Raw genomic sequence first — 21,122 nt, 5'->3', positions numbered from 1 at the left:
GTGGAGCTTTGATGTTCTTTGATGATGGCAGGTGGCTTTGCTGTGTTGTCTGTGCTGTCTTGTTCCCGCCTGTGTCTCAATTTTCAGACTGAACAAGGGCGGGCTACGTCTTGCTGCCGTTTGAGATGTGAAAAAAAAGATAACTCACAGTGCACTTTGCTCCACATATGTTCTTTTAGTAAAACAAAGAAAAGCAAAGCCTGAAGCAGCTTTGTCTGAAGCTCACCACTCTGAAGAGTACGTATTTATAGCTTGCAGAAAATAAGGATTTCTAAAAGGCTGCAGATTGGAATATTCCATACACCATAAGGCAGTCTTGTTTGCAAATTGCCTGCCTCTCTGTAGTGTTAGCTAAGTGTTAACCTGCAAAACAAGATCTGCTTATTTTCAGTTCCAGCAAGGTTTATGTGCACCTTCAAGTCTTCCTTTTCCTGCTGTGATATGGCTAATTAATGTCTTCCGTTGCTTTCGTAAACGCCACTGTTTTGGAAACTATTTCTCCATTAAATTTTCATGAGGCGTCATCAGTTTGTAAACAGCTTTGAGATGCCATTGCCTGCATGCTGCAGAACGTCAAACATGGCTACCTTCCAACAGTGCCTCTGGGTATCTGGCATAAGAAACCACCTCCACGGATAAATCTTCTCAGAAATAAGACTGTATTATAAACGAGTGACTTCAGACTGAACTGCAAAACTTTCCAATGCAACCCCATGTCCCTGCCTGAACCGATGTGTGATGGATGACTTTACGTTTTCATTTATTACCTTATTAAAGACACACACGGGTCCATAGCAAATGATAAAAACAAGAGAAGAAGGGATGGAACAAACAAAAAAAAAGACATTGCTTTTCAGCTTTTTCAATTGTCTTACTCATTTTTAATCCCATATATGGCATCCAATACTTTTAAAGATGGGCATTTTATTGGCTGTTATTTAAACAAGACATATTGGCCTATGTCTCCTTATGGTCCATTTCTGCAACTCCTTTACATGATGAACAGCATGCTATTTGTTCCTTTTATTGTCCATTAAGGCAACGAGAGATGCTCCAGCATTACTCTTGTTAAAAGTTTGTAGGTGTCTGGCATTGTGTTTGCTTGCTGTTGGCACAAAATTGCTGCTCATTAAAAACAACAAGTACTTAGTTAATTCCCCTCAGACATACAGCGGCCATATTTAATTCACATCATAATTATGCGGGAAAGTTGAGCTGAAGGACAGGACAAATTTTAGGAAAACTGTTTTTTGCCACTATTCATTTGAGATTAATTTAGATCATATGGTTACGTACGGTCTATTCTAGTGCTGTTTTTGGACTTTGGCAAACATGAACAACACAAGGGTTTAAAGGCTGCCCAGTTGTAAAACAGTTTTTTTTTTTTTTTTATGATGATAGTTTACAATATCTGAAGTACAAGGATTAAAAGAATAGTTTTAAAGAAACTGTACAGCTCATTCAAATGGTGAGAGACAAAGAGGAGGGGAAATTAATTAATTGTACAAGGTAGGTCCTGTCCAAGCTCCCTCCAGCCTGTTCAAGGTCGAACAGACAATTAGTTGATTCCACAGTGAGTCAAAGGTATACCTGATCAAACACAATAGCCAGAAGCAAGCCTACAAGCATAGATGTGTGAAAATAGTAATTGGATGTTACAATCCATGCGAACTAAAGAGAAACTCCTGTGAAATCACATCGTGTTCTAAAACAAAGAGTTTGGGAGATCATAATTTAGGTGTCCTTTAGGACCTCCTCATGCAGCGCTATGTGATGTATCTAGTTATTCAGCTTTGTGGAGAAAAGGAAAACAGTGAGGGATAAAATTATTTTAAAAAGGCCAATGGTGTGACCTCAGTCATCAAGATAGCTTTTAAAAAACAGGACCCTGTATTTATGCCTGATGTACAACAGAGATTAACTTCAGAATTTTCTATTAAAACAAAACAAAAAAGGGAAGTTTTGAAATCAAGCGAACAAAAGGCACGCTTACCAAACCCATCTTAGCCCTCCAATAGAAGGAGTGTGACATGAAGCTAGCCTGTAATTTCAGTCAAGGCAGCTGATGTGACTCAAGACACTGCATTTAAAATGAATGATCTGTTCCAGGGGTTTCTGGCCTTTTGAATGCATTGTCACTTTACCCCAGTTGCTTTGTAAACTCATGCTCATTGAAAATTGCCATAAAGTCTTGACATCAACGGCGTGGTATCTGAAAACTTTTCTCACACAGATCTTGTGGTTGAGATAAAATAAACACTAGTATTTTGGTGTTCTCAAGCTGCTTGCAGCTTTGAGCTGTACTCTCATTTATTTCACAGTGAAGTGAATTAGCATTGTGACAATAAACAAAGGGACGGAAATTGAACACATCTGGTAGCTCGTGCTGTGATTAACAACTCACGTCAACAGAGCTGCTGCGGCATTGTCCTTAGAAGGCCAAGAGACTCAAATGAAATCAGATTAATCACTGTTTAATCACATATGTACGTTTTTTGGAAAACGTGGATTATTGACAAAGCATTAAAAGTAAGATTGAAATAATTAATCAAGCTGGGACCAAGTGGCTAGATGTTTTTCTTGTGTGCTACGTTTGCATTTTCACCAACAATCGTAAGGCTGGTTTGCAATATAAATAAACTGTCACCAAGGGGCTCCTTCGTTAAGACCACTTCAGGAGCTCTGAGCTGCTTTGTAATAAGAGTGGTAAATTGGAAAAGTTAGTTGTACCTCAATCTATTTGTTTTGGAATGTTTTGGATGGGGTTAACCAATTTTTTTCTAGGGTAAGAATAGGCTTTTAGGAGATGACCGTGACCATTCATGAGAGTAAACACAATTGTTTTGCAATCAGTAAAGTAAAGTGAGTCTGTTTTGACTTCAAAATCTATGCATGTTTAAGTGAATTCTGAACATGTTATGATCAAAAATGCCTCTTAAATCTATATACCCGATAGCCTATATAAAGTAAAAAAATAAAGTATTTGACAAGGATATGAATCATCATTTCTCTTTCCAGTGTCAACATAGATGTTGTTTTACCGGTGACAGTTTTGATTTGGGTTTGGCTAAAACCTCTTGATAAAAAATACCAAATGCAGGGATAGCCTGGTTGATACACCATAGGCTGTATGACCTTAACATATCATGGAAATATGCCCTATGAATGAATATATATATCATTAGCGAAAGATGGGATTACTTAAAAAAAAATAGAAAGAGTTCTTGCATATTTGCTTCCCTATTCTACCTCGCTGAAGACTGCAATCTCAAGGACACTAAAGACAAGGGCAGTTTCTGCTTTATAGACCCATACTGTATATTCAACAATGGATCTACACACTAAATGAGATGGAAGGGAAAGAAATGCTGAAGTCACCTTCTAAAGAAGTGCTGAGCACTGGTGCTTGATATAAAAAGACTCCCAATGACAATTTGCACACATTAGCCACTACCAGGCTATCAGGCCATATGAGTGTGTAGTGCCAAGTATTGGATGAGTATAAAAAGGACATTGGCTCAGAAAGTACTTCAGTGAGCAGATTTTTCCAGAAGACATAAGGCCGTTGGACATAAACTCACCCCATTAGCAGATTATATCTATTGATCACTCGCACAAAATACGAGCATAAGTGAAATCACATTTTCTTTGTATGACAACAGTGGCCATTGCAGTTTCCAAAATGTTGCTGAAGTGCAGCAATAAATTGTGCACAATTTGGCATCATAATGCTCTCGTCACCAACATACACAGACTTGGATCAAAGTAAACCACAAACCTACTGTGTAATAAGTGTAGTGACGAACTGAAGCAATATATACATCTAATATTTTTATTAAATAACCTTAACAGAGTCTTAACAGATTGAGGTATTCAGTTGTTAACGCGTTTCCTTATTTAGTTGCACTCTGCTGCAGTGTGCATCAAGCTTGATGTTTATAAGGTAAGCAGATACAAGGTGTCTGTCTCAGTTCGACCCGCATTCAAACGTGGACAGCAGTGTGATACTGGGTACAGACATAAAATTTAAAGCCTATTTTTCTTTTTCTCCTATTTAGCACCTTCATTAGGTTACTAGAAATATAAACGTAGCACGGTCAACCTGTTTTTTTGGTTTGCAGTGAACTAATGTTGCCACATACTGATGCTCTGCTAATGTATTTGAGCTTAATGTAGAATAAACTGGACAGCTTCTTTATCAAATATATTAAGATTTACACAGTGGGCTGTGGGGATGTCTAAAAAAATGTTCTCGGAATAAAGACATTCCTTTTTCAGGGTGTTACACAGAGGAATACAATAGTCAGGAAATGAAGTGCAAATATTAAGTCACATTGATTACATGAGCGATGGATGATCTTTTATCACACTAAAAACAAACTAGGCTCCAAAAATAATCCAGTTAGACTTTGTTGCACCAATGGCTTGGTTTCCAAGTGAAACCATGAAAACATAAACCTCTCTGGTCACATTCTGGCTTTAGTACTGTGGTTGCTGCACAAGGATTGGATTTGGTCCGACCTTTTTCTCACCAAGCGGAACAAGACTTTTCACCCCACAGTTGAGGTTATTCTTCAGGGAAAGTCCCTGCAGGCCATAATAAGATATATTTGTTGGACCTATTTGAGTGGATACAATCTCCTCAAAGAGGCTGTCACAGGTCACTTGCTGTGGCACAGAGGAGAAAAATGGGTGTCGAGACGTATTGTTCTTTAGGTATCGTGCCTCAGCCCAAGATCCTGGAAGTGCTGCAATTTAGGCCAGAAGCCAAGTTTGACACTGTTACACGACATTATGAAATGCTTTTTCCTTTGTACTAAATTGTTTTTTTTTTGTTTTTTTTTTTCCCAGCTTGAAATCAGTCTGATTCTCACTAGCTCCTCTGAAACATACACCAGGAAATAAAAAAAGAAAAAAGGGGGAAAAAAATCTGTTGGAATATGACAGCACTGCTTATTTTTCTAAGCAGCATGAACCAAACTCATTTTTTCCCACCACACTATATCCTATAATTTGAAATTTAGGGACACTGATTGAAGCTCTTTCCACTCAAAAATCCAGGAGAAGTGAGAAAGGAGATCAGAAAGTGCTTATCGTGTTAATCACACAGAAGGTCTTACTGAATACAAGAGCATTGTTTGGAATTAACTTTTTTCTTGCTTTGCGAATGCATTAGCTTGTCTAGACTGACTCTTTCAGAAAGTTTTCAGAAGTTATAAAAAAGGGAAAAGAAAGCCATGCTCACAATTTTTCTTTTTCTAAAATGAGCTTGTTTATTGAGACCATGTTAACAGAGAAACAGTATCTGCTATAATTTGCTCAGTTCTCCCTTCTTTTCTTGATTTCCAAGCCTCAATCATACATCTGCTCAGAGACAACCTGTCCTCTTCAACAAATGTTCTGTTCAGCTCCTGTTCCACTGACATATTCAATTATTATTTTTTTCCTCCTTTGGCATGGGAGAGGGAACTGTTAATTATGCTTTTGTTTTCACACAAACAAAATTACTCAACCAAACGTAAGAGCTCTTGATTAACAAAGGAAAGCAGCAATTCCATTTTGTGCCAATTCTATGACGACATCTGTTCTATTTTTCTCTTTCCCACTCTCTGTTTTATAATTGATTTCTTTGCTCCATTTACAGGGTCCACTTTATGCTGTGGTAAAAAAGTGTACTTCTACAGTTTAGCACCTAATGATTGACAGGTTTTAAATCTGTTCCCACCCTTGACTTTATCAGCTACCCGCAGCTTGGTGGAACAGTCTCAGAGTTGGACCTCCACAGCTTTACTAAACAGTCCATCCATCATTCTTCTAATAAATGTTTGCAGAGGAGACTCCACACATTCATTTTTGATCACTGGTTTAGGACAATCTCATTCTCTTTTTTCCCCTCAATTTTCATTGAAAGTTTTACATCCCCTCACTGGCTTTGTTTGAGTTTTTGAGTGTTACAAGGGCTGAACTGTAGGAATGTCCTCACATGTGAAGGTATGGTCAATACCTTGTAAAGTAATATTTTGGTGCCAAAGCTTTCCACACTTGTTTCTTCCTTCCCACTTGATTCCATTAATATACACATCTTATTGAAATAACATTGTTTGTGAAGTCAAATGTAATTGTCTTACTTTCTGTTTCCCACAAGCCCCCCCAACCATAAAAAAACCCAAAAAACTAAGATTTATGATTTCCATTCCTTGCTGTAGGCAGCCTCGGGACTGAACAGAAACGCTGTAGAACTATGTGGTGTTGTTTTATTAAAAAAATAAATAAATACTACGCCATACATATCTCCATTTTCAGGAAATGATTGCCCCGGCACTACTTTGGGTAGAATACTTGGAATAGTCGAGATGCAAGTGAATGTGATTACCCTTGACATTAAAGTAATAAAGTAGCGTTTGTGAGTCGTGGGTACAGCCATTAATTTAATAAGCAACAAGTCAAACAAGCATGCAGAGTGTAAATACACTGCTGAGCGAAATGAAGGGAAGAGGAACTGAGATGTTTAAATTTTTCCTTAATGCCCTCAGAGAATCCAAAGCCTGTATTTATCTCATCGATACATCCCAGTGCTGTTTGGCACATGTGTTGTCCGGTCTAAATAAGATTAGGTTTTACCCGAGAGTTTCCTCTGAGCCAGATTCCCCAAATAAGCCTCCTGGCACCTGCATTGGCTAGATATTGCTTTAGTAATCCAATAATGGAAAACAAAGTGCTCAGCACTTCCTTGTACTACTGTGTGGTGTGGAACAAATCTGAAATTTACCCTCCTGCATTGTTTTTAACAGATAAAGGCTGCTGACCTCTGAGTCTACCTTAAAACTGTTTTAAGATATGGCATGTACTTAGACTGACGGGGTCTATAAGATTGCCCAGACTAGACAAGACTTCTGAGGAGCTCAAAAGGGAAAGCTCATCTGAATTATATGTCTGAGGCCACTGTTCAAAAGCCTTACTTTAGAAATAAAAAAATCTAATTGAATGATAAATTCCTAATGACACTCAAGTGTAGGTTTACGGCTGCATCTCTGCAGAACTTGCAGGTCAAACTGAACATTTGTATGTTGCAGACTGCTGGAAAGTTCGTGTTTACTAGCTTATGATCCCTTCATCTTAACTGAGCATGACCGTGTGTTTCTGTAGTCATTATAAAATCAATGCTGCTCAAAGCTTAAAAACAGCATTCAGTCGGTGGTCCCTTGGATTTTCTTTCTTTTTTTCATCAGTGTGTCTGTGAGAAAGCTTTATGTAAAGATACTAAGGAAAAATCTTGTAAGGTGAGGTTTCAGGTGGAAAAACAATAACCAAGACCACATTAGGGTTTTCAGAAATCCAGAAATATATTTTGGCAAAGTGCTCTTCCTTACTGTATTTTGTGCAGAAAATAGCTATTTTATGAGAATCAGTAGTACGATCGTAGCTGGGCTGAGGAAAATGTGCTTCAGTTTAGCCTATTAGTTTATTCTACGGGTACAGAACACACTAATGAGTATTACTGTGAGTAGGCCACTTTTGGCTCAAACTGCTAATTTCAATTTACTGTAATACTTTTTAGAGAAACACTCCCAGACCGTCACAAAGTAGCATTAGGTCTTCCTGGCTAGGTGCCTCTAAAAGGTTGTTCAGTAATTTGCTGAACAAATACAGTCTTTCTGAGAGTACTGCTTAACACCCTAGGGCTGACAGCAAGGGACCATTGAATATCCACTAAAATTTTATTTTACCCTTGTTGCCTTAAGAAGTAAAGTTGGAATAGGCTGTGAAATACTATCTGGAATGTTCTTTAAAACTCTTGTGATGATGAATTGGAACGATACTTAAAAGGGAGGAAGGTGAAGGCACAGAAAGCTCTCCAAACCAAAGGTTCATAGCAGTCTGTCTGGGTGAAAAATGGCATCCTCTCCCCCTTTGCCCTGCACTGATTGTTTCTTCCATAAATCCTCTTTGAGATCGTGTAATTAATTGAATGTTGCCTATTTGTCACTAAAAATCCCTCACCTAATGCCTGAGATTATGAGGGAACCATTGTAAAATCAATCTTATTAATCATCAGGCTTTTTCCCCCAGAAAAACCTTCACAGATGAACAAACTGAGCTTTCCTCATTCTAAATGACATTGAAGAACTAGTTGTAAAATTCCAAATTCAACATACTCTGGTCCAAGTGAAATAATTTGTATTCTTTAGTAATTGTGTGGATTGTACTGGGGGGGGGGGAAATCTCACTGTTTATATCCCACAACATGAGAACAACTTTATGTAACCACTTTTCTTTGTTTCTCCAATGTGACTAGCCATATTGTTGATATTCTTGGAACATGTTGAAATGCTTTTGTCTACAACTTTCATGCAGTGCACTTCATAGAGAAATATTTCCTGGGATTTAAGTTAGAATGTGTACAGAATTTAATGAAAAAGTTTTGGGGTATGATTTTAAAGAGCCTTAAAATGACCCAGCCCGGTGTTCCTCCAAGCCTGCCAACCCCTATAGACATTTTTTATTGCCATCACTGCTGGGGCAGATTGGATCAGCCAAGCGGAGGCCATGCAACAGAGATGTACACCACTTCTGGCAAGGCGCCCCAACTCTCCGTAGGCCTCATGTCATTCATAAACATGACGGATTAGCTGTGATATTCCTCCATTTACAACATAAGTGAAGGGAGTGGGAGGAAGAGAATGAAAGCAGAGAGGGAGTGTTAGTGTCGGATGCCCCTTAGGGGTGGTGCTAAAATGGATGGGTAAAGAGGGAGATGAAAAGGAGAGATGAAGCAGGAAGGGCGGAGAAGGGGCCTTTCTCTACAGGCCTGGCTGGGCAAGCAGCAAGGCAGGCAGGAAGCCAGACACAAAGCGCCATTTACGCTCAAATACCCCCTCTCTCTTCTTGTTGCACGTCAGCTCAGGCAGATGTACTGCTCTGGGTAAAGATTACCTCAGGCAAAGGTATAAAAGGAGATTTCAAGACCTCCCTTACCTACAGTCCTGTCTTTCACATTTCCACTGTATTATCCAGTTCATTTGAGACATTAAAGATGCTGTATATTTAGGAGTCACTAAATCTTCCTCTGTCTCCCTTCATCTCTCCCTTCTGTCTTTTGCTCCCTCTTAAGCTATCCACTTTGCATATTCCATTTACTGGTCGTTACCTTGAGCAATGATTCCATTTACTTCCTAAACCCGAGCCCGATTTATTTAGTTTGGGAAGAAAAAAAAAAAAAAAACACACAAAAAAAACTCTGCTCCTGTCATCTTATTTGCCATCAGCTTTTTTGTTATTAGTAATATTCATTCGAGGAAGGCGAACACTATTTCACAATGCTTTTATCTATTTGCCAAACACACGCCTAAAATGGATGTCATTTGAAGTCTCTCAACTCCACAAAATGCATGCTAGTTACCTTCCTCTTCCTATTCTCCTTTTTTTTTTTTTTTTTTAGCTTTTTCTTAACAGTCCTTCTACCCTCATTTGATCCTCTTGAGTGCATTAAACATTCACAAATAAAGAGGAAGTAGAAAGGAATATATAAACAACCACGCACTACCATCTCCTTAGAGACGCCTCCATTTTCACCAACGCTCCTGTCACTTAGAAGCATATACTGCCAGACATCTGTTCCATTTTTATGTTTAAAGCTTACTCATTGTATATTTATTCTCTCAACACCTACTGGGGATGACCATATGATGTTTGATTTTTCAAAATTTAATAAAGTACATGTTGATGTGTCAACATTGATCATGAAATAAAACTTAATTATTTAGGCAGTTTCATTTGTTTTGTTTTAGCAGAGGCAGCTTATAAAGACGGAGACCAGAAGCTGGAGTCAGCAGGGGCTCGGGAGAATATCAGCAACTAGGTGAGTCTTCCTACCGGGCAGGAAAAAAGACAGAAGGCAAAACCGTGAGACACTGTGTTGCTTCATTAAGCTTTGTGTACTATACATTCAGAAGCAAGCGGGTTATTTTGGTGAAACAGGCATTTCTGATGTCTTGTTGTGGATTGTCACATGACATATAATTTTGGAACTGAAAAGTCAGTGTATGAAAATTGGTTAAAGTATTACTTTACAAGCAACATTTAATTTCATCTCTTGTCCAAATATTTCTACAAAATCCTCAGAACTTTAATCACTTTTAGAATCGTGTACATGACAGTTATCGCTTTTATTCATTGCTTGGGACTTCATTTGAACATGGTATCATCAAACTAAGACATACTCATTTTATTTATGTGCAGTATAAATGTCAGAAGAAACCAACTTAATACAAGCTGTCTTCTTTCTGAGAAAGGGAAAACGTAGAACCGGCCATTTTAATAATTTATATAGCTAAAAGCATTCTACAGGAGAAGGGAGTATAGAGATTATTCATGCTTGCAAACAGCCTGCAGAGAGGACCTTTTGGCTTCCAAAGAGCCCTAATGGAAAATAAGGTTATTTCAGGCTTTACAACTTCAGCAGACAAGCATTCTCCACCAAATATGACTGTGGGAGATGATGACTGTTGGTTTAATATGAAAACAGCCACGTTCCCATGTTTTAAGATTTGATAACTTGGTTTAAAGCTGATGAATTACAAGAATACTGAACATTGTGTCTTCCATTCTCTTGGAATTAATAACAACACTTATCTTTGCAATGCTGAATATGATGATGTAGAGACATCTCATGCCCTTCTTTCTACATCACTTTTCTCCAAATTTGTTTGGTTCTAATTAGTAAGCACACTTACAGAGCTTGAGAAGTTTCTCAAGATCGTTAGATACATTAAGGATGACCCTGCAGTATCCAGTTAATCTAGTAGAAAATTACTTCTGAGTGCAGCTAAGATCAAAGCTTCTAATATTAGCACCCCTCGACTACCTGGCTCAGACTTGCACACTCCTAGTTTCATGACCTTGTGTTCCCTCTCATCTGGCCAATGAAATATTCCTGAATGAAAATGCATCATATTATTCCATAGAGTTCACTGGTACCAGCCCAGCCTTTCACCGCAGGGAGGTGACCATTGGGTGACTTTTCTGTACAAGGTGTCGTCCCGTTGACGGATTTCTGCTCAGCTGCATGCATTGCTGTCATCAGGTTTCAAGTGTTTGGTTTACACAATTTCAGAGTATAAGTTACTGAGTAAAGATGGTCAGCATGCATGGCAAATATTAAAGTTACTAAATAGAGGCATTGAGACTGTGAGAACATGATCCATATTTTGTCAGCCCCTTAACTCATTGGCTGCCAGCCATTTTCAGTTCAGAGACACCCATACTGCCAAGTGTTTTTCAGTATTTTGACTGATTTTCCAAGACCCACAGAAAAGTGTGTCTTATGACTATGTACACACCGAAATTACCAAAAGAAAGAGTAGACTCTCTTCTTTGATCAGGAAAAAAAGTTTGTTTCTACCATTTTCAGTCTTTTAGTAATAGACAGTAGAACATAGGTTGGTTTCACCAAAAACAGCTGTTTGACCCAAAAAATGGAGAAAACGAGCTCTTTTTTTTTTTTGTGCAAAGTGGCACTGCTGCCACCTAGCGGGTAATTTTGCCAGTATATTCTCTGTTTAGTGTTTACAAGCCTAAGATTTAGTGACGAACTCCGCTAGATTGTCCCCCAGCCCGCTCCGTTAAAAAACGCAATTGACGTCTATAGACGTCTTTGGCAGTGAACGTTTTTTTTTAAATTGACGTCTATAGACGTCAATGGCACCGTTAAGTTAAGTGGCTGTTGTGACACGTAATCTCTCAAGTATTTAAGGTTAAGAGGTGCCTGAGATCCTACTGAAGTTTTAAAAACATTTTCATAACACACTTACCGTTTTCAGTTGTTTTTTTAGGTTAGGCCACAAAAATACTTAAAGTTATGAATTTATTACGTTGTGGGTACAATTTATACTTTCATGCAATTAATATTTTACATGCAGTCTTTGATCTGGAAATCTTTCTGTTAATTAGGGATCAGAATGGATGATTATGCCTCACTGAGCCTGTTAGCAATATGTACGGGAGCGGCAACTGGTAATATTGATCATTTAATAGGCCAATAAAATGTAAAGATCTTGTGAGCACTATTAAATGTTGACTTAGGTTTTAGTCTTTTTTTTTTTTTCATTTATGCCTGGCACCCTTTCCAGGGTATAGGCCGTCGACAAGGGTCCTCCAGAGTTTTCGGTCACTGGCGTTCTTTTCTATCTGCGACCAGGTGCCTCCCAGCCTCTTGGTGTCTGCCTGGAGATCCCTCCGCCAGGTGTTTTTGGGCCGACCTCTGTTTCTCTTCCCTTGAGGGTTCCAAGTCAGAGCCTGTCTGGTGGTGTTTGACGCTGGTTTGCGTAGTGTGTGCCCGATCCATCTCCACCTTCTTCGCCCAATTTCGTCTGCTGCTGGTAATTGTTTGGTCTTTGTCCATAGGTCTTTATTGCTGATTTTGTCTGGCCAGTATATGTTCAGGATTCTTCTGAGGCACTTATTGATGAAGGTTTGCACTTTATAAAACTTAGGTTTTAGGCTGTACTTTTATCTATTGGATCTCATAAAAGCAGAAATATTTTTCCAAATCTTTCAGGCCCGCATTTTTCACTTCCACGTTTGTTTTTAATTCTTTACACATGATAAGGTGTGAAAAAGTATTTACATTATAAAATCACTCATCACCTTATTATACTTCCTGCACTCTGAGATCACTGTGGACGATAGTGGAATTATGAGAGAATGCATACCTCATTAGTCCCAATCAATAATTATCAATTTTGGATTTTGTGTTTACTTTTATCAAAATTGCCATAGAGCCACAACATGTGCCGAGCTATCCATCATGGTCAGAGTGCGGTAAAAATACCATGTAACCCCAGCAGATGTTTTCTCACATACGTTGCTGACTGTTAACATCCATCTAGCTGGCGGTTGTTATTTATTTTTTATGAAGTATTATGTAGATACTGATTGGCTCTTATGATAAACCACACTGTTAGTAATAAAGGTTCTGTGGGGGATAATTATATCTATTTCTTTTTTTTTCCTTCCAAGAAAACATAATTTTTTGCGAAGACAGTTAACTTAATCTTTTTAATTAGAATAATGAATAACTTGTCATTATATGCTCTATTTTTGTGATATATGAGAGAGTGAAATTGGGAATTGAGAAGATCAACATCAGAGCAATACTGGCCGAATCCTAAGCAATAAATCTGCCTGCAGATCTTTTATGAACATCTAATGGACATGATGATAATAGACTGTTTGTCTGTGCGGGTGTTTTCACTACATGTTACTGCATGCTAAAGTGAGAAAAAGATTAATAGAAAATCTAAATGATGCAAATAGTCTATGGCAATCTATTTAACTGCAACCCTGATCATAATACTGGTACTTCTTGAGTACAAAGTGACAAGTGGAAAGAAGTTTATTTGTCCTATATACTGTGGGAGGGTAAATCTGCATTTCCTGTGTTAAATGTGTTCATAAAAGTTTGAAAAACTCTTCCTGCAGTGAGTAAGCTTGTTTTCCAAGCAGTGTTTTTTGTGGGTTGAATGTATTCCTCTGACAAAATTGAATGTTCCACGCGGCAGCTCAGGTCCTGCCTTTTACGGAGCTCCTGCCAGTAAAGCAAAGAATTGTAAAGCAGCTTTTGGCTACCTCCTCTCCTTTTTGCAAGCCACTGATCGTGAACACAGTAATTTAACAATGGTCACTTGCTTCTATCCAAGTGCTACATTTGCTCCAACAGTCTGAGACAACTGACACAGCATTTATCTTCTAAAGCAATTTGAGCATGCAGACCAATTTTTCTTCATCTTGCATGCTGCACTTGTTTGAATAGGTGCAAGAGCAGACAGATGAAATATGGTGTTTAGGACCTGCAAATTAAGGTTTATTTTAATCAACTTTTCACCTTTTTCATTTTTGTGGTGGAGAAAAGTCTGCACATCTTAGGAATATCAGGCTTCACAGTTTGGAATGAATTTCTGTTTTTATTTAGAGCAGACAGCTTTTCCCAAAGATCGAGTGCATAAATTGTCTTTAAGTAATCACTGATTGTGTAGAAACCTTTTTGTTGTGAGTAGAACGATTCATCTAAAACTATAGAGCTTTGACCGCTCTGTTGCGGCATTCCAATCAAATGGAAATGATGCATTCTATTTTTCCGTTACAGCAGAGCGGCTTCCCATTTTCTGCTCCTACTGTGAAGTTGTGCGCAGCTGCACAAGTTTGCTCGCTTGTGTGTGGAGCACAGGAAATGGCTGCTGACAGCATAATGGGAGTATGAAGATGCAATATAAATCCTTAATCATGCCTGAATCATGAACTGCAGCACTCAAATGTACACATCGTTCTGCTGGAACTATTATTAGCAGGGAGTCTAGCCCGCAAGAGGTGTTCTGGATACATTTTCAGGTTCTTTTCTTTAGTCATTGTTAATAGATTTCCAACTGTGCTATCATTGCCTTTTGATAGATAATATTGTTACATGATAGACACGAGTGAATATGTGTAGGCAAATATAGTATCTTTTAGAACCACATAGTTAAAGTAAACAAATATGACTCATATTCTAGCCATGAGATCCAAAATGAGCTTTATCTTAATTTTTCAATCCTTTCATGTCATTCTCAATATCTAGCAAATCAAGACTTGCCTAATTCCAAGGCATGAGTCGCATATGAGTTGGGTCATCTCATAGTTAATCAAAACAGAGGGCACACAAAAGACCAATAAGACAACCCGTACCTCACGGCGTAGCCTGGCAGATTTGACTCAGAACATCATTACGTTACAGGGTTCGCCTTTCATGCAAATCGCCTCTCTAAGCCTGGAAATTCATTACTAATGGCTGTTCCCATCAAGTTTGAGGCCTATCCGAATACTAATATCCCCTGGTACTTTGGATTTGTCACCTCAAGTCCCCTCTCTTCATAACATGGCAATTACAGCAGTGTGCTTTTCCTTCATGGAATTAAGCATCACCCCCTGTGGCTAGCTTACCACAACAGATGCTTTGCAGTCATTTCCACGGATCATTGGAGCCTAAATGAACTAAATGAACAGTCACTTTTTATGTATTAGGCTTGGTGTAGAAGCGCTTATCTTTTTTTGCGAACTTATCCATTTCTTCAATCCCGCATCACACTCTTGTGAGTTTAGTAAGTATTCACTGAAATGGCCAAAGTAAGGACAGAGCAAACCTGAAAAAATAGGATTTATTTATTTATTTTTAAATTGCAGTATGTCATTGCAAACCAGCAGAACCATAATTATTGTCTTTTGAGTCTTAAAAAGACAATGTAATGCACTCTTGAGGTAAGCCTATACTCTCTCCAGCTATTTTTTGTCATTGTTTTGCCCTCACAAAGCCGTGCTTCAGGTTATTCCCAGTGTGAGAGCTGAGATCCAAAATTACATTACAGCCAGAGTTCAATTGTAAAATTATTTGTATCAAATATATTATTATTATTTTTAAAAGCATCATGTTACTGTTGACACTTTGCTCACACTGAATTCCTGGCATATCACAGCAAGACAATTAACATACATTTCAATTATTACATTATTACATGAATTCTTCATATTTCCAGTATTTTGTATTTTTTGAAGGCAGTGGGATGGAGTATAAATTTTGGACCAAAGAGGAGGATGAGAAAAAAAAGGCTTGGTCCTGTTTTTCTATTTTTTTGTACTTGATAGGCCTCTACTCACTCTCAATACATTGATGGGAAAGGAGAGAGTGCAGAGAAGCAAAATGGAAATAGTAATAAACATGCTAATGCTAGGCCGTGGAGCAGGGAGGAACAGCTTCTATCCGTCCCTCAGCTATCAGCTGGTGTGTGTATGTGTGAAAGGGAAATGCGAAGATAGAGACTGAGCGAGAATGAAAAGGAAGAGGAATTGTGTGCAGTATTGCATGTGAGTAAGAGGATGCACACACATGCACACGCTTACACACACTCACTGTGTGCTGCCGAGTAAACAGGAGAGAACTGCATGTGAACGTGCCACCTTTCTCTTTCAATCGGCCTCTGGAGACAGTGCAAAGGGCCTTTTGTTGGCTCACTGGTGAGATAAGAAGCAAGGGAGGGGGGTTGGGGGGCTTCAGATACTCACAAAGCCAGCCTTTTTCTATAGGATGGAAGCACCCTTCTCAATGGGAACTCATTTTCCATGTTTAGTAATTGTGAAACATAATGGAGCACACCTCATTCAAGCAGCCCAAGGCTTTTTTTTTTATTCTAAAGCCATTTTCTCCATTCACAGCCAAATGAGTCATGTTTCAGAAAGATATTATGCATTCTTTTGAGCTCAGGGCCACCACAAATTTGCTTTTGAAAGGAATGTTGTGTGTAATCAAGATCAAATTTTGCTCATTGCTTATTATAAAAGAAACACTGTCATCCAACTTGATATGTGTCACCTGACTTCTGTCGTCGCTGCTCAGTGGAAGTTAACACAGCACCTGACCTTTCCTGCCTGGATTGTAATGTATGTTTGTCTAAAAAAGAGACTGAGCCACTGATCACAGGAAGATAACGACTAAACCTGCTCCTGGAATACTGCTTTAAATAATAAACAGTATGCTTGTTAATCACATGAGAATACACTGCTTGATTTTCTACACGGTCAAATGAATATCAAAGCTGAAGTACAGAGATGAAAAATGACTGATTTGAAAATTATTGCCGAGCTTTTTCATTAAACCACTCCAGGCTAGGAAAGGATGGCTATTTGCATAATTTAACTGGCATCTTAATTATTGTGTCAGGAATCTGTATGCAAATGACTTAAGTCACTTAGAAACGGAAACTTATTTGGCTAAAAAGCTAATGGACTAAATCTTATCAATTTAGATATACAACGTGAGTGTAACCAGGGATTTAAATTAGGCTTGGTTGTGCAGAGCTACAGTGAGAAAAGGACAGTCCGATAAATTGATAAATACAACCTTACCTGCGTTAGCTGGGAGAGAAGTGCATGTTAATGGTGGTTGTGTGTGTGTGTTTTTTTCTTTCTTTTGAGGTTGTTGAGGAGGACCTACCACGTAAAACAGTGAGTCTCGTAGTTGCGCTCGTCTCTCCAACACTGTTGGAGGCGACACATTCATATATGGCTTCGTCTCGGGGCGTGCGTAATGGCTGAATTCTTAGCACTGAACCAGAGCCGTCATCGAACTCAATCACCTGCAGGTGCGAGAGAAAGGATATGTTAAAGGAGATTTTTTTGTTGACAATGGGTGGGGAACCTTCAGCCGAAAATAAAAGAAAAAAGACAGTCTGATAACACTGATGGTGACTGACATGATGTATTTCCTATAACAGAAACAAAAGCTGCCCCCTACCTTGCAGTGAAGTGATCTTTTTTGTACGTTTGTGGATATTAACTGTCCATGTAAACAAAAGGTACATAAGGATCTGTGCGGTATTAGATTACTTACAGATATGTAGTTATTGAGCATATTTGATTGAAAGAAAACTAAGAATTAAATCCAATTGTGTCCAGTTGTGATTCCTTGTAGGAAATTAACTCAATCATATGTATAGTTTAATTTTGTGCATTAACTCGTAAAGCAATCAATGTTTCTGACTAACTTTAAGAATGGGGAGGGTAATGTTTATCTTTTCTCAGATATTTGGTTGCAGAGTAAAATTTAAGTCTAAATAAGTCCCACTCTTAAAGTTAACATTTAATCCCCTGAAAAAAATGCATCACACTGGTTTGTGTCAATGGGACAGAAACGAGCACAAACAGTTAAAAGTGGCTAAATAATCGGATACGGACAGTTGTACCATGAGGTGAGGAAGTGGTACTAAAGACAGGACTGACTGTTTTGGACGGACGACACATAAAATGTTCACAAACAGGTGTTCGTTGTAGCTTATTCAGCTATTGTTGCATGCTACGTTTGTATACTCACTGATTTAAGAAAGATCTGTGTCATAACTCAATCTCTTTTAAGCATAGAGATAAATTCAATAAAGATAGGCCTGACACCCCAGTCTCTCTCTCGCACACACACATGCACGCACACACACACACACACAAACACACAAAGGCCTACAAACATTTCAAAGTTCACAGTATATCTGAGCATGAGTTAGTTAACAGTACACTTCAGTATTTCATTGGCCAAGCTACAGCAGTGTTGGCATTCAGGATGTCAGCAGGTGATGGTAAAAACAGCCTCTTAGTTAAAGCCAGACAGCAAATTAGAGAGGAAGTTGTGAGACTTCTTAAAGGAAATGGGTTTTTGTTAGAAGATGAGGCAGCAGGGCGTGATTGAATGGGTACGGAATTGTGGCAGCCAGCAAGCCCACCGAGGCAATGGGTGAATGAAAACTAATGTGTTAGCATTCAGCACAACATGCGATGCAAAAGCGATGAACTCTGATAAGATTAGATTTCTGTGGGCATGAGAGGCACAGGAGATGTGGAAAGAGCTCTCTGAGCTCTGTTAAGCCCCTGCTGCTCTGCAGGCGCAAGCAAATATGGCAACTGGAGCTAAAGGGAGAAAAGAAGTGACACCATGATAGTCCTGACACAGAAATTATTAGAAATCTTATCAGCGCTCTGTGATGAATTGTTATTATTCATGGGTACTGAGCCCAAGTACAGATTAAAGCTGACCAGAAATCAAAGCTTCAGCCACAATAAGGAGGGTAGGACATGCAATGAGATAAAAATGCCACAATGCAAAAGGATATTTCGATGTGAAAATTCGACTTCCCCTTTCACTTTGCATTGGCTAATGTGGTGTGAGGCTAATGTAGTTATTTGGGTCACACCACAAGTTGTTTTTTTTCTCCTGTCCAATTGCTTTCTCCTTGTCATTTATTCATTTACAAATTTGTCCCAAGATATTTTGTGTACTTGCTCATTAAAACTCATGCATGTTTAAAAGCCTGGACAAAATGATTATTTGAGCCTGCTAATGCGTGGTGGCAAGTCAGGTGAAAAGCAAACAAGCAGGTCTTGGCACAATTCATTTTATGTGCGCAGAGCCAAAAGCAGTGCAGAAGCATTCTCATTTTGTCGAGCATTTTACATCAGAACAATAGACCTAATACCTCAAATCTCTGGTTGCTGACTTTCTTCCCCTTCTTGTTCCACACAATCTTCGGCCGTGGATCTCCTGCGGCTTGGCAGATGAAGGATGCCACACCTCCCTGCACGCCTGTTTGGTCATTGGGGGTTCTTAAAAACTTTGGTGGTGCTGGAGGGAAACAGAAACAAAATGAAGAGAAACAAAACAGTTGGTGAACATGCTAAGCACTGCAGACAGGGCAATTAATCTATTTTATTGAGCCACACACAGAAGAAAGTAACAAAGTTGCAGATTTCAGCATGTGGCTTTTAAGAAGATTGTCTTTGGAGATCAAGGGGAGATTAAAATGTCTTTATTGTGCAAGTGGAAACGGATGATCAGCTGAGATCAAACGTAGAAGGAAAGAGATGTTAAGAGAAGAATAAACAAAACATATTATTTTTACCCTGAAAGTGTTTTCTAAGTAATTGTAAAGTCTCGACGAAAGGATGCCTGAAGCTTGCAATGGAATTTTTTGACAAAATGACTGCTATTGTGGGGGGAAAGAAAAGGAATTTATAGAAAAATAGAAGTAGATATGTGTTTGGTTGTCAGTTATTATGACTGAAATGAGCTTCAGTTGTGTCAAGGCTGCAAAAAAAAAGTCTTACTTTTGTGACTGCAGACAGTGTTATTGTGCTCATTAGTAATTCAATAAGTGCAAGATGAAGGTTTAGAACTATTACTGAGGTGGCTGTAAGTTACATCACTTCTAATTTTTAATCTCTTTTCTGTAAGCAGGTTGAGACTCTGGTAACGTGCTTGTGGTTTATGAACCTTTTATGTTTTGAAATGCAGGGGAGCTCCTGAAGATCAAGAAAACTGTTCACTGTGATCATCACTGTTTCTTCATGAATTCTTGTCTGTTTACTTGTTATTTACATTTCATTTTCCTGTCCTAACAAGCTCTGGTCCGTCACACTGTTTAGTTTCTGTTTTTTCTTTTTCTTTTTAGAGAAAAACAACCTCAGCAATTGGCGCAGTGGAGGTCACCACACAAATGAGTCATGTACCTGATATGTGCCTCTAAATGCTGCGATTGTCATTGCTAGCATTCTGTTGCTCCTTATTGCTCCCTTAATTCAGCAAAACTAGTCAAGTGTAAAGAAAACGAGGATAGAAATTCTAAAAATATAGGCGATGTGAGGTGAGAAAATATCTGAGTGGAACAGTGTTTGCTTTGTATGCAAATGGAATGGAAGTTTTATCTCTTGTGGTGGCTTGATAGGACTAGGATATTTGCTTAGATTTCCACAGCCACGAGGAGGGTTGCAGTACTGTCCCTACTGTTTGATCTTTAAATATGTCCCTATAAAATACTGGCTTCATCAGACATTACAAGAGTTCTCCATTTGCTTCCATTTTTAATACTTTTCTTTTGTCCATGGGATAGTTAGTTACTGCTCACAAGCTGACAGTTCGATTGCATTCCCGGAAAAATCTAAACACATGAAAGCGATCCATAATCAAAACAATGTTTCTCTTCTTGGTCAGATTTTGATTTGTGAAATTTACATTGCAGCTTTATTGTAATGATCAAGACACCTATAATTTCAATAGCAAAAATGTCAGTGCTACATCAGACCCACCAAATTATTTTCCTCTGAAGCTTGAGTGTCAGCTTCAGAGGGCGGTATAGCTCCATCTGTCCCCCCTGCGGAGCAACTGTTTGCCTTTTATCAATCACTTCAGCAGGCCGTTAGAGTCCACGCAGCAGCAATAATGCCAACCATCTGAATCACCTCATCTGTATGTGTGTGTGTTTGAGAGAGAGAGTGTGTCATTGTGTTTGTTCGCGTGTCTGTCTGTGTGCAGACAGATTTTTCAGCTCCCAGATTGTATTGCCCTGAAGCAGCAGTAGCACTGCAAGTGAGGGACAAATTAACCTACGGGATTCGTGGAGGGGTGACATAAGATGTGTGGCCAGCAATCAAAAGGGCGAACAGATAAACAAGCAAGCAGCTGGGCTTCCACTGGGCAAATGAGTCTGGGAAATCACCCGATTTTCTCATGACACGCCACCGCTTTGAGTTCACACGGACATTAACAGCCCCCAGCTTCC

The 21,122-nt window shown here is 38.8% G+C and overlaps 1 protein-coding gene across 31 annotated transcripts in view; it reads right to left on the bottom strand.

Annotated features, from left to right (window-relative positions):
* Positions 1-21,122, bottom strand: part of LOC142369208 (receptor-type tyrosine-protein phosphatase delta) — a 377,816-nt gene that overhangs the window by 46,957 nt on the left and 309,737 nt on the right. For all 31 annotated transcript variants that reach the window (XM_075451481.1, XM_075451493.1, XM_075451486.1 and 28 more), the window contains 2 exons: positions 19,044-19,189; positions 17,018-17,159 (listed from right to left, as the gene is read on the bottom strand). In XM_075451481.1, the coding sequence (XP_075307596.1) occupies positions 17,018-17,159; positions 19,044-19,189 (288 nt within the window). The remainder of the gene's footprint in view (positions 1-17,017; positions 17,160-19,043; positions 19,190-21,122) is intronic.

The sequence above is a fragment of the Odontesthes bonariensis genome, chromosome 19 (assembly GCF_027942865.1).
Source record: "Odontesthes bonariensis isolate fOdoBon6 chromosome 19, fOdoBon6.hap1, whole genome shotgun sequence".
Classification (NCBI taxonomy): domain Eukaryota; kingdom Metazoa; phylum Chordata; class Actinopteri; order Atheriniformes; family Atherinopsidae; genus Odontesthes; species Odontesthes bonariensis.
The sequence above is the reverse complement of the archived record's forward strand: the minus strand, read 5'-3'. Positions and strand labels throughout refer to the sequence as shown.